Source organism: Leptodactylus fuscus, chromosome 4 (genome assembly GCF_031893055.1).
Source record: "Leptodactylus fuscus isolate aLepFus1 chromosome 4, aLepFus1.hap2, whole genome shotgun sequence".
In the NCBI taxonomy this organism is placed as follows: domain Eukaryota; kingdom Metazoa; phylum Chordata; class Amphibia; order Anura; family Leptodactylidae; genus Leptodactylus; species Leptodactylus fuscus.
In genome coordinates this window covers 80,582,103-80,596,872 of record NC_134268.1, presented here as the reverse complement: position 1 = coordinate 80,596,872, position 14,770 = coordinate 80,582,103, and the positions used below count along the sequence as shown (strand labels likewise).

The 14,770-nt window shown below is 39.7% G+C and overlaps 1 protein-coding gene across 1 annotated transcript in view; it reads left to right on the top strand.

The window, feature by feature from the left end:
- The window catches only part of RTTN (rotatin), a 163,796-nt gene extending 151,369 nt beyond the window's left edge, over positions 1-12,427 (top strand). Inside the window, exons 45-50 of the mRNA XM_075270736.1 lie at positions 3,243-3,369; positions 4,991-5,193; positions 6,157-6,418; positions 7,837-7,940; positions 9,430-9,499; positions 12,165-12,427. Coding sequence (XP_075126837.1) covers positions 3,243-3,369; positions 4,991-5,193; positions 6,157-6,418; positions 7,837-7,940; positions 9,430-9,499; positions 12,165-12,244 — 846 coding nt within the window. The 3' untranslated portion in view covers positions 12,245-12,427. The remainder of the gene's footprint in view (positions 1-3,242; positions 3,370-4,990; positions 5,194-6,156; positions 6,419-7,836; positions 7,941-9,429; positions 9,500-12,164) is intronic.
- The last annotated feature ends 2,343 nt before the right edge of the window (positions 12,428-14,770 follow it).

The following is a 14,770-nucleotide window of genomic DNA, read 5'->3' as shown; positions in this document are numbered from 1 at the left end:
TTGTTTCTTAATCATAATGAAAATCGTTGCTTTAGGCAGTATAACAATGCAAGCGCGGCGATACGATTCACATGGTGTCTATTATAAGTGCAGTCTCTTAACTGCAAAATACCATTTCATGATCTAGTTATAAGACTGGAATACAAGCGACCTTGGCTTATGTAGAGTGGACTTTATTTCCTTGTAGATTTTGCACACATAGAGGACAAAAAAAGTAATATTTCCTACAATTTTCCCCCTGGCCACTTAGCCAAATAATAGATTGACACTTGCTAATTTTGTAGTTTTTTTTTTTTCTTTTTCTTGCCTCAGTCACCATATTTACATCATAGACAAAACATATGACATAGAAATAGAAGGTAGCACCTCTATAGCATTACAGCGGTGCCCGTGTCTGTAGCTGTCTGGGGACATGTATATAGCAGTACAGACATGTGAGAGGTACAGCGCTGTATGGAAATGTGACATGTATGTAGCAGTGTGGACATGTAGGTAGCGGTGTTGATCACTGACATGTATATAGTCTTGTATGAACATGCAGATAGAAGTATGGACATGTGTAGGTGTGTGGGGACTTGTATATCGCAGTAGAGACATGTGACAGGTAGAGCACAGTATGGATATGAGACCTGTAGGTAACTGTATGGAAATGTGACATGCATGTAGCAGTGTGCACATGTAGGTATCAGTGTGGATATGTGACATGTTTATATTTTCTAATGGCCGGAGGAGTAACTGAGGGACAGGGCACTGCGGGACCCTCCGGACACAGGATGTGATTGAATGTGGTGAGCGTCTATGTTGTAAGCCTTGGGTGGAGGCCAGAGTAGGACAGCTGGGATGTGGCCCTGCTGTCAAATCAAATCAAACAGGCTTTATTGGCACGTCCAAATAGATATTTGGCATTGCCAAAGCTAGTAAAGTGGGGGGGGAGCTGGAGTCGAGGGGGAGAGTATGGGGGGGGGGGGGAGGGTGATTTGGGGTGTAACAGTCCATGGAGTCTCATCTTCCTCTTAGTTGGTGACAGCTGAATAGGGGGATGGGGTGGGGTCCTTGATTTGGGGTATAACAGTCCGTGGGGTCTCATCTTCCTCTTAGTTGGTGACAGCTGTATGGGGGGGGGGGTGATTTGGGGTACAACAGTCCGTGGAGTCTCATCTTCCTCTTGTTTGGTGACAGCTGGACACATATTGGGCAGCGATCTCCACAGTGGTCTCTTCTTCTCCCAGTAGGATGTAGAGTTTCCTCCTCTCGTCTGCAGATATGAAGTCTGGGATGTGGGCAGAGAGTCTTTGGTAGTAGACGACCCTCACAGCTGAGTATTTGGTGCAGTGTAGCAGGAAGTGGGTCTCGTCTTCTAGGGCCCCCTGGTCACAGTGCTGGCACAGTCTGTTCTCCCGTGGCTTGTACGTCTGCCTGTGTCGCCCCATCTCCATCTCCAGGTTGAGGGCGCTCAGTCTGTACCAGCTCAGGGTCTGTCTGTGTTTGGGGTGGCGTATTCTCTCCAGGTAGGTGGCCATTGTGTAGTCTCTTTGCAGTGACTGGTACACAGTGAGTTTCTTGGAGTTATTTATTGCGCTTCTCCATTCCTCGATGTACCGCTCTCTTTCTCATTCAATGACTCCTTTTATTTGAGCCTTGTTCAGGGCATGTTGGGGGTTTTGGCTTGGCAGATGGCTGATGCTTGGTTGGGGGGTATCGGGTTTGCTCAGGGCTCTGTGGCTCAGCCAGGCTTGGTGGTGGTAAGAGCCAGGACTGCTGCCCTGTATGTGAGTCCAGAATGATAGCGCCCTCTTCTGTATGGTGAGCCATAGGGGGAGTCTGCCTAGCTCTGCCCGGCATCCCATGTTGGAGGTAATGCGGTGGACATGGAGGAGATACTTGCAGAACTCTAGGTGGAAGGTCTCTGTTGGGCTGGAATCCCACTTTGACTGGTCTGGGTAGGTGGCTGGGCCCCAAACCTCACTGCCATAGAGAAGGATCGGAGCGATGACTGTGTCAAATATCTGCAGCCAGACCCTCACCGGTGGTTTGAGGTGGTACAGTTGTCTTCTGATGGCGTAGAAGGTTCTGCAGGCTTTTGCTTTCAGGGTTTCTATTGCTGTTTTGAAGCTTCCTGATTGGCTGAGCTCCAGCCCCAGGTAGGTGTAGCTGTTGGTTTTCTCCAGTGTGGAGCCGTTCAGTGTGAATTTTGGGGTGGGGGCTTTGTTATGGCTCTTCTGAAGTACCATGACTTTGGTCTTCTTGTGGTTGATGGGTAGAGCCCATGTGGTGCTGAATTTTTCCAGCACTGACAGGCTTTCTTGGAGGTCTTTCTCAGTGGGGGACAGGAGTAGGAAGTCGTCGGTGTATAGCAGGAACTTCATCTTACGATCATTCAGGGTGAAGCCTGGGGTTGGTGTGTCCCCAGAAGAGTGTCGGGTGCGCACTTGCCGATGCTAGTTGCTGTGTGGAGAACGCGCAACACAGTCCAGGCAAGTGCGGTGTCAGGGATCATAGCTGGACATTGTGGACGGCACAGACTTCCGACGCCGCGGTCCAGCTCTTTTCTGCGAAGTGCTGTAGGGCCGGAGTAAATAATGTAGGTCGGAAGGCTGCGTTTTGCCTCCCTAGTGCACTGTAGTTTTTGTCCTTGGTCGTGCAGTGGCGCAGGACAGTATCGCGCTGTTGTTCTGCATACATGACAGACCCGCTGCATTGGAGTGGTAGGACGCTGGACTTTGTAACCCTAACCTGCATGTGCAAGTTCCCTAAAAACAGCACAATGTAAGTGACTGGGGCTAGGGGCTACCGCTGAGGCTAGATTAGCGAGTTTGGGGCTGTAAATGCTAAGGATTGGCACTGTTTTCTGAGCTGGTGTTAACAGTCACGTTTTTGGAAGCCTCCTGCTAAGAGGCCATGTAATTTAGTTTCATCTAAAGTAGCCTATGTTTCAATCCAGATCAAAAACTGTGTGTGTGAAATTTCAGCCAAATCCGTTTAGCCGTTTTTGCGTGATTGAGAGAGGATGTATCACACACTTATAAAATACTTTCTATTTTTGTCAGATGACCATTTGTTATTTCTATTATTTGATATACTGTACATATTCTTTTTTGCACACATCTAACATGCACTTATATAATTATACTTGCGTTTTACATGTTCTTTTGAATGCTAAGCACAATATTGAATTTGTGAGGCCGGACCACAGCAACAGCAACAATTCTTGCTTCAATGTTTTTTCTTTTGTCTTTTGGCAGGCGGCTGCCCTGGAGTCTCAGTTTGTTCCTGTGCTGTATTCTCTTTGGCCATGGCTTTTGATGGATGATACGCTGATGCAAGGTGCTTTGCAATTACTTTGTGTCTACACGGCAAACTTTCCCGCAGGTAAAAAAGAAGAAGAACAAATTCTCCATGCTCATATATCTATGATGCCTAAATTTCATTTCATAACTGTAACTGAAAAGATGATAGTTTCATAAGCCCTTTATTTTGCTCTCTGCTTACGTATTGAAACCCCATATTTGGATTATAATTGTTGCGACTTTGTTTGTACTGTCCTTACAATTCTCACACATTCTGTGCCACTGTCTCCAATCCTCTTATTGCTTATAGAAAGAACATGTTTTATTTTTTATTTTATTTTATTTTTTTTAAAATGTAGATTGTGAGCCCCACATAGAGCTCACAATGTACATTTTTCCCTATCAGTATGTGTTTGGAATATGGGATGGAAATCCATGCAAACACGGGGAGAACATACAAATCCCTTGGCGGGATTTGAACTCCAGGGCTGCAGTGCTAACCACTGAGCCACCGTGTGGCTCCTGAAAGAACATGTTTTAATATAGTAGAAATATAATTTCACATTTGTTATTTGTTTATTTAAACCTTAGGACCAAGGGGGTTTTTTTTGTTTTTTTTTTGCATATCGTCACGTTCACCCATAACCATTTTATTGTTCTGTTTACAGTAGCAGCATTTTGGGGTATTAACTCTTTTTGTGGCCTTTTTTGTGTACGTTTTAAATTTTGGGCCATTCTAATTTTGGTTTAAATAATGTACTTTCTTTATTTCTATATGTCACTATAATTCATATGTATACAATGTTCTATGTTTTACAAACTTTGCACAATTAAAACAAAAAAAAAATTGAGTCTCTGCATTCTAAGTGTTATTACAGTGGGTACAGAAAGTATTCAGACCCCTTTAAATATTTCACTCTTTGTTTCAGTGCAGCCATTTGCTAAAATCTAAAAAGTTGCAATGAAAACAAAGAGTGGCTGCAATGAAAAGAGTGAAAAAGTTAAAGGGGTCTGAATATGTTCCGTACCCACTGCATTTGGTCTTTAACAGTCAGTGTACCGATGTGATATGTAGTTTTTATTGGTACCATTTGGGGGTATATTTATTAACTTTTATTACATATTTGCCTGATGGATGGAAATCATTTTCTATTATTTATTTATTTATTTATTTTAAAGTTTTTATGGCATTCACCAAATGGTTTAAATGGCATGGTTTAAACTCCATAAGCATTGACCACTTTTAAGGGTTAAATGGCAAAGATCCTGACAATTGGACTAGAGGCGCCCTGTCCATGACAGTCGGGCTCCCACATTGGTGGCATAGGCACACCATTTGAAACCAGTGATGGACTGTAGCAATCCTGCTGCCTCAACATCAACCCTGCAGACTATATATATATATATATATATATATATATATATATATATATATATATATATATATATATATATATATTCTATACCATATATATACAAGTCTCTCCTGCAACTTCACTTAAAAAACATCCTATGCAATCATTTTAAGTATAAAGGTTGGTAGCACATATCAGTATTCATAATAGCTGTTAATGCAGCACACCGTGTGACAAACACAATTACAAGTATGCAAAGTTAAGGCAGGGGACAGTAATTTACTTTATATAGAGGTTTATATTTTGTAAAGTTTTACTAAAATGCACTTGTTTTTTCCTTTTGTCAAGCATCTAGTTCTTTATGCTGGACTAACACTGCAGTAACAGCCACTCAGCCATCACAGAAATCCCCAACGGGCGGCTCCATTCTGCACAATGTTTTAAAGATTGCTGCTGACCCATCATCATGTAGTGGCAATGTACAACAAGGGGTATTTGGTCTCCTATCTAATGCTGCTGATACTCAAGACTGCAAATGCATCATTCAGAAGGTATGTAAGAATGAAAAACATATCTCACAACAAGTTTACAGGTAATATTTAGGTTGCTTGTGTTCATGAAAGGCAAAGATCTAGGCTGAATTTGTTACTGTCTTGGCTTAAGGTATTAAATATGCCATAAAAATCAGATTGAATCACATATATTTGAATCTTATTAAAATGAATACAACTTCAGCGTTATCCAGGAAATGGAGCAACCCAGGTAGAAGATCAGGGATGATTAAAATTAATTAAAAAAATAAGCATACTCGCCTCTTCCTGGTGCTCCATTGTCCACCACGGTGTCCGTTCAGGCTCATGCCGTATGTCACGTGTCTCATATGACCAATGAGGCCAGTCAGTGGCCTTATCAGTTGCCAGTGAGGGACATGTGCCATCACTCACTTGGTTCACCAGTTCCTTACTAGTGACTGCTGAGGTGGCTGAGTCATCTCAATGTCATTGGACACATGGGGCAGGGAAATCACACAGGAAAAGAACAGGTAAAAAACACATCTATCTACATAGGTCACAGGGTAGTTCATCATTATCAGATCTGTTCAGGACGTAACACCAATTAGCTGTTCAGGCCATCCATTGATCCGTATACAGTGGACAGATCCAAAAACAGAAGTTGTCCATTGTACAGTTGCGGGACTTGAGTACTGCAACGCTGCTCCTATTTCAGTAAACTAAGCAGAGCTGTAATACTCTGGTGCCACAGGGGGGACCAATTGAAGGATTGCCAATGATTTGATACTGATGGGCTATCTCGTGGACATATCCAGAGTATCAAAAGAGATCGTAAGCTCTCTTGAGCTAAGCCCTCACTCCTATTGTTTGACATGTTTATTTCTTTATCACATTGTGTCATATTGTCCGTTCATGTGTCCTCCGATTTGAAAATGCTGCAGATATGTTGGCACTATATAAATAAAGTTGTTATTCTAATTTCCCTTTTTTTCTTCTTTGCAGAGTAATTTTCTACAAAACTTTCTATCGCTGTCCTTGTCGAAAGGCAATAACCTTAATTCTGCCGCGAACATGTGGCTGAAATTTTTGTGGACTTTGTCACTAGGAGGTGATGGTCAGATGATGGTTATAAAGCTGAAAGGGAGCCTAGACCTTCTTCTGGAACTTACAAGATACAAGCAGAAGGTTAAGTTCCCCACTGCTCTGCTTATTTTACATAACATCTGCTTTAATCAAGCCAATAAGCCAAAGATACTTTCCAATGGTAAGAAATCATTTAGAAACGTTTGATCTCAGAATGAGATGGTTTTCTTTTTTCGTTCCATTCTGTTGAAGTTCTATCAATTTTTAGATGAATGATTTTTATTCATTTTCTATAATGTGGTGTTAGTCTACTAGTCAAAGCCACAGACAGGAATTCTTTCTTGATATTGATCTAATTTAAGAAAGTCCAATTATAGAGGATACTGCCGAGGAAACTGTGCATACATAATATGGTGAATGCCATTAAAGAGAATCTGTCAAGATAGACGGACTTTGCTCCATTACATGTGTATGTGCACGTGACCTGAAAGCACAGGCTTCCAGCATTGTCTGCGGTAAGTTAATATTCTTCTCCAGTAGTAAGATGTTCCCTCTCATTCGGCATACTATGCAGGTGCTTTATGACATGTGGACACATCTATCTGTCTTGACTGATTCTCTATGATTGTAAATTAATTCCCAGTTATGTATGTAGTGAGTCTTTTAGCTGACAGTAAAGCTGCCTACAGCAAGTCTCAGCAGCAAGTTGGCTGGGGGTTGTAGTTTTATGGACGTTGTGGATGCTTGACCCAGGTTTGTAGCTATAACGGGTACAGTGGTAGCAGTTGCTACTGAACCCATGACCCTGACTGTATCCCAGTGGTCCTTCTGCCACATAAAATATAGCTCTTTTTTAATTGATACAAGGCAGATAGGGGCTCCATTACAGATTTTGCAATAGGGCCCAGGTACTTCAAGAGACGCCTTTGTCCTGACCTAAACTAAAGTTTAGTTTTTAATCTGGACCGGTTAGATTTTATGACATTACATGTCAATTTTTATTATGTACATGCAAACTTTGGTCTCCATCTTTGTGTTTTATAAAACTATGTTTATATGGCCGATAGAGTTAGAGATGAGCCTGGCTTAGGTGCCGCCAAGCCTCCTTGCCCTCTTCACTGCTCTCAGATCAGTAGGAATCCAAAATATCACACATTACTCAACTGTTCATATCTAAAATGGGTTGGCATTGAGCTGACACAGAACTCAGGCCACCTCTCACCAAATCTTACAATGTGAAATTAAAAAGAGATTTAAAAAAATGAATTCCTATTGTACTGAAACTGTCATCCCATACGAGACAACCTCTTTCAGGCTGACTCCTCAGATATATGCTGAATCGCTTTACTAATTTTGGTTGGGAAGACCACAACATATTACACATTTGGTATAGTATTGCATGGTGACCATTCAGACAATGTGCTCTCCCTGATATTGCATGTGGACGGAGGTTGTCTTTAGAAGACTATCTTTTCATTGAATTGTAACTGTAGAATGACTTTGATGTTGTATAAGTACTATGATGCCTTCCTTAAATGCCATGGGAATTCTTCTGTATATTTAGTACCAGACTAATGATTCTTGGAATATTTTTTCTAGATAAAATTATGACTGTGCTATGTGCCTGTCTGGAAAATGACAACCCCAATATTCAGAGAATAGGGGCTTCTGCATTATGGGCCCTACTTCACAACTATCAGAAAGTGAGTACAATATTGGAGGAAAGAGTGGTCTCATTTTTTAAGAGTACATTACTGTACTGTGCAACACACTTTGTAACTTGTTAAAATCTTTTCATAACATTGTAGTGATGAACATCTATAGGATATGCAATAAATGCACAATATATTCCAGTCCCACATCTATCTCAAGATTGAGACTCAATGTTGGACCTGTATCTATTGAGTATTTATGGCACAGCCTTAAAGTTTCTTCTACAGAACCATAATAACTGAGCGCCACCAACTATTCTGAATCTATTAATAGCCAAGCAAATACACTCAGCTGTTCTCACAACCCACATAGAAGTCAATGGATGGAGACTTAACTGAACTGCTTTCTCCCAATTTTCTGCAGTACCAGAATGGCTGGTACCTCAGATGGGATCTCATCTTTCAGATATTTATGGCATATTTTATGGACATGTTATAAATGCATGTGATAGGAAAACCCCTTAACCAGTAAGCAACATATATGTAGATACTTTATACTGTTGCGGGACTCATTTTTGGAACTTTTAGGATCTGTTCACATGGCATTTTCGTGTGGGCTAGCCGTGACAGAACGCTGGTTCAGTGCATCACCATTCCATTGCAGCATCCCACTCCTGATTAGACTCAGATGAATGGGCCTAATCAAAAGGGAGTCTCGAGCCGCGGACTCCGCGATTGGAATCCACGGTAAGATTGAACAGGACGCTTCTTTTTTTCCATGTCCTGCTGCGATCTCAGCCTCCCATTGAAAACAATGGGAGGCAGATTCAGAAATCCGCCCCCAATTCCGCGGCAAATTCCTCTGTGTGACCTGACCCTTAAATGGCTATTTTTGATAACTTTTGCAAAATATATTTTTATTTATTTTTATTTTCTCAATATACCAGAACCAGGTTGTTGACTATTTCCATTATCTTTTCATATCACAAGATGCTCAGAAGTGCATGCCTATCCTATTGACTTTAGCAGACTGTCTTTCAGAGATAGATCCATTAGCTGTTATGGCAGTGGATGATGTTTACAAGAATATGGAAGTGCTGTTTCATTTTAGTGCAGACTTCATCCAGTCCTTCTCCCGATCAAATTCTTCTAATTCAGCCGTACAATGTAACACACGTCACGGATCACATCAGTTGTTTACTCTGTCTTATCTTGTTGCTTCTCTGCATACAAATAAATTTCCCTTGATCTATCTATTAACATATCCCAAGCATTCACTTCTCAACACATTGAAGATCAGGATAATTCCTTTTGTTTTCTTGATAAGTATTCCTAGTCATATTATAAAAGACCCTTTTAGGCTATTCAAAAAGGTAATTCTTTTTCATAGGAGCTTAAAATAATTTCAGATACTTCAACTGTGGGTGAAAACTGGATGGCTGCAATGACATATTTAATTGAATTTCATTTTCAATAATAATAAGTTATTTGTTATGCAAGATTTGCTCTAATAACAGATTAAATTCATTTTGTATTTTAGGCAAAAGTTACTCTGAAGACTCCATTGTTTAAAGGGAGAATAGAAGATGCTCTATCTACACTGAGGAAAAGTACGTGGAAACACGGTGGTATATTTTAGTAAATATTCTACAAATTGGCTTTCCTATGAGATGTGCTTTTCAGATGATTTCCAATATATTTTTGGCTTTCATGTGAGCTCATGTTGTGCTCTTTGAATGTTCATTTATGTAAAATAATCACTTGCTAAATTTAGATCAGAAACCATCACACAAAGCTGAATATTCCCATTGATAACTAAAATGTTCCCATTCATTAATAAATTAGAAGATACAATGTTATTTTAAAGTGGTCATTTAGTCCAAACTAAAAATTTGACTATGAAATATAGTCCTAATATATTGTCAGTATATCTGATACCATTATCATCATCATCATCCCTCCTGCCTCTCTTCTGCTCCACTTTATAGCTGTACCTTGTAAGGAGACGTACAGAAGAAGACACTGGCAGTATGAGCACAGTATATAAGCCATAGGCGCTGGGCCATCTGTGGTTGGGGGATGTCGGCTATCACTGCACACCTTGCATAGCGTAGTTTGAGACCGTGTTAGCAGTTTAGTGATGATGACAATTAAGGAGCAGAGTCAAGGAGTAAAGTTGTCACATCATTTTTAGATAAGCACATCCATGCATAGCTTTTAGAAAGGCTATGTCACACCTACCTTTTGTATGTAAATTGCCTCAGTAGTCTTTGAATAAGTGAGTTTTTATTCATATGCTAATGAGCTTTCTGCCTGCATCGGAAGTGTGTGTGTCTGCTATTTCTGTGTATGCTAGCAGGGAGATGAATCATCAGCACAGCAGCCTCTACTGTGCATACACATAGAGAATAGCAGAGAGGAGTGCACAGTGAGACTTCCGGTGGACGCAGAAAGCTAATTAGCATATGAATAACAACAGACTTATTCAAAGACTACTGAGGCAATTTACATACAAAAGGTATGTGGCTATGCAAGGATGTTCTTATCTAAAAATTACTTTTCCCAATGATAGAGCCCCTTTAAGAGAGAGTGATTTTTTTTCTGTTTTGTAGATGGCATTTCTGTAAAAGCAGAAACAGGATCCACCACCACACTGATCACACCTACAACAAATATAGGAATTTACTAACCATATTGGTTTTCATTTTTTAATTAACTTCTCTGCAGCTGAGAACTGAATGTCACTATGTTATTAACAACCAGTACTAAGAAAGTGATGATCCGAGCAGCTGTCGAGGGGCTGCAAAAGTTACAATTATATTTATTCTCCCAGATAACATACACTGAAGCTTTAACTTTTTATAGAAACTATATGTAAATATTTCATAAGAATCTCTTTTAAAAAACACACAACATGGATGAATTAAAGCCCTAGACAAAAGTAGCTGGCTAACACAGGCCCCATGTCTCAGTCCAAAACCACCATCAACAGATGGCATGTTGGTGCCTCCTAGGGGGCCTGCACACAAAACGTTAATAGAGGTGAGGGGTCTCTATGTTTTTTCTTTACCTGTCCATCAGTGATTAGTAGTAGGTGTAAGGTCTTTCATTGTGTTTTATATGTGTGGAATTATGATTATGTGCTATGAGTACTTGCCTTCTGTTAATATGGGTTTTTGATGGAAACATGGGGGGCGGTGTTTTACATCCACATTTGTGGAGTATTTTTAATTCATCCATGTTATAAAGGGATTTTTTATGAGATTCTAATGAAAAATATTTAGATGTATTTTATATAAAGAGTTAAAGCTCCAGTGTATGTTATCTGGGAGAATAAGTAATGTTATATAGTGTCTTTAAAATATGATGAGTTGCAGTTTTTAGGTTTTATATTAAAAAAACAAGAAGGTTCCAACTAATATGGAACTGGATCCTGTTTTTATTTTTGTATTCATGGCAGTCAGAAGAAAATTAGACATGCATAAAATGTTAAAAATTGTTAAAAAAAATTATTTACTCTCTCTTATTTACTATGTTTTATTTCTAATCACTAAGTTATCGCTGTATTATATCAACTAATACATTCTTTAAGGGGCTTTTTCATTGTAAAACTCATTTTTAACTAAGCATATATTTGCATAGCCTTTAGAAAGGCTATTCCACACCTACCTTTTGTATGTTAATCGCCTCAGTCGTTTTTGAATCAGCCTGCTTTTATTCATATGCTAATTAGCCTCCAGCGAGCACAGGAAGTTTCAGTGAGCACTGTCTGCTATGCGTGTGTGAGAGCAGAGAGGAGGAGTCAGCAGAAGCAGCCACCTTCCCTGCTCTCACACATAGCAGACACTATGTAACCCCAATAACCCCAAGTTTACTAACTGTTTTTTTGGGGTTTTTTTTTTTTTTACTATAAACCACCCATCCCCCGGTCACTTTTCTCTGTTCTCACTCTATTCCAGGCACAAATATGTCCTCCTTATACAGAGGTGCCCTAAATTGTACATAATATTACATATGTGGCCTAGCCTAGTGATTTTTGTAGAGGCAAAGCTATGTCCTTATTATAAGCATCTGTGTTTCTCTTGATGCATCCTATGACTTTATTTGCCTTGGCAGCAGCTACCTGGCACTGGTTGCTAAAGTTAAATTTACTGTGTATCTAGATGGGTCATATGCTGAACTTTATACTCATTAGGATGATTTGTGGGGTAGGAACTATTGGTGTATTGACTTTATGGATACTTATCACTCTACTTTATGCTCTTCTATTCACAGATGGTTCCACTTCTGAAGAAAGGCTTGAGGTTTATCATTTGAAATGTCTGGAGAATTTGGAGCTTGTTCTTGCTAGTTGAAGATGATGCGCTTATAAGTGATACGGGATCTGCAATATGATTTCTGTCTTAGGCGAGGGACATTTGTCATGTTCACATACAGCTATCAGTATCCAGTAATGTGAACTTCAATATCTAGCATTTTGTATAAAAGCATGGCTAATGTTTAACCAGTTCTAAATATTACACAAGGTTTGACATTTGCATGAGTAAATCAGTAAAGAATTTTATTTTATAATTTAAAGAGTCGACAAGTCAATAATATTGTTGTGTATGGGCCTTATATAAGAGTAGTAACACACCTTTGTGGCTATTTAGAGATGAAACAATACAGAGATATTCATTTTGTGATGGATGTGCAAATCCGTCTTATGTGCATTGGGGGACAGACTTAGTTTACCTACAGACTAATGCTTCACCTCTCCTCACATATCTATTCTTAATGCCAGCCCTTTAGCTGTAATTGACATTTTCAGCCACTTCATGTATCATGTCAATGTGTGCACAGATTAGACCCCAACCTCTGTGCACTTGCAGGTTGGTTTTCTTATCCATAAATGAATGTTTATCTCTGTATTGCATCATTGTTCTATGACTTCAAAGGTGCATTTCTGCTCCTATTAAGTGGGTTTTACAGGCTAAATAATTGATGACCTACACTTAAGATAGGTCAACCATTAAAACTTGAAAAGGGTCCAATACTGAGGCCCACAGCCGATCAGCTGTTGGACAAGGCTGCATCTTTCAGGTGAGTGCTGCAGTTTCTTCTGTACTTGCCAAGCACAGCACTGAACATTTTTAAGTCGGGTTCACATGGGAGTTTTTTGGACCGGATTTTGCCACGGAGGCCTCCTCAGAATCCAGTCCAAAACATGGCTAGCCGCGACTGGATGCCAATGCAGTGCATGGACCTAGTAGGGAGGGTGGTGTCGCACCACCGAATCCGCCTCAAGAAAGGGCATGTCGCGTTTTTTTTTTTCCACAAGCAGGCACAAACCACTCGCGGAAAGAGGAACCTATTGAATTCAATGGGAGGCAGGTTTTTTTAACAGAATTTTGACGCGGATTCCGCGTCAAAATCCTGACCAAAAAACCCTGTGTGAACCCGGCTTTACTCTGGCTGTGCTCAGTATTGCAGCTCAGCCCATTCACTTGAATGGGACTGAGCTATGATCAGGCCATGTGACATGGCCTGTAAAGCGGCAGAAGCAACACTCAGGGAGCGCTGCTGCCCTTTCCAACAGCTGATCCATTGAAGTCCAGGTGAAGTGTCCCCCCCCTCACAAGGATCTTCAATAGACCGACCCTAAGTGTAGATCAATCATCAATTAAAAAGCCCCAGGCAATGCCCTGAACAGCACAAATATTGCAGTACATGAAAGCATTTCTTATCTTCAAATGGTAAGGAATGATGGTTTTTGACTCCTGTGGCAGTCTATTATCTTCCATTATGGTACATGTAAACCAAACCATTAAACAAAAGCACAAACAGGCCAATTTCTCTTTCCATGAGCAATAAAGCTAAGGATCCTGATTGCTGAAAGAATTACCACCATGTCTAGAAATCTCTTCTGCTCCTGTAATTTGAAGGAATTGATTTAAGTTGGAGACAGGTGATAAATTGTGGACATGGAAAGTGGAATTACAAATGGAATTAAGGTTGTTGGTAGTTTCCTTCCTTTTAGCTAAGAGGAAATAACTGCCGCCTGGTTTTCTTTGTCTTTTATATGTGATACAGTATTTGTGGGTTTTTTTTCTTTGGGTTAATATTAGCAATACATTTTTTTTTGTTAACTTAATTTGTAAGTATGTATTTATTGGCATAATAAAACGATCCTTTATATGATATTGGAGAATCAGTTGATCACATCGTTCCTCTCTCTTATTATTGGTGACAATATCTATATGTTTATCTGTCTCTAGTACATTTTAGCATTTCATTGTCTTTGACTTAATTTGCGCAATTAGTTTTCACAGTAAGAAAATTTCTTTTAAATTAGTCTTCATTAAAACTTCAGTGAGCACAGCTTCAGGCATACATATTAAGCATTTCAGTTCATAAGAAGTTGAGGAATGATGATGTTCTGTAAGTGATGGGGAACAATGAGTTTTACACAGACAGTACAGATATATATTGCATTGGGGGAGGGGCAGAAAAAATAATCATGTCTCGTTTACATATTTTTTGCATGGCGTTTTTTTATGCAAAAAATGGCCTTAATAAAACTAGTATTGCATGTGTTTTTGTTATAGGGTGTTTTTTGTCTACCCGGCATTTTCACATATTTTTTTCCCAGAGTTTTATTGTCTGTATTAAAATGAATAGGAAAACAACTGAAAAGATACTGGAACTATAGATCTGGAGGTCAAACACTCAAAAAACACTATGTACATTAAAAAAAAAAAATAGGGGTGTTCATCACTATAAACCTACACATAACATCTCGATGCTGTGTTTTTCTACCACAAAATATTTCAAAAATGTCCTAAGATGCAGTAAAAAATAACTTGTGTAAAACCAGCTTAACCACTTCTGGACCACCCATT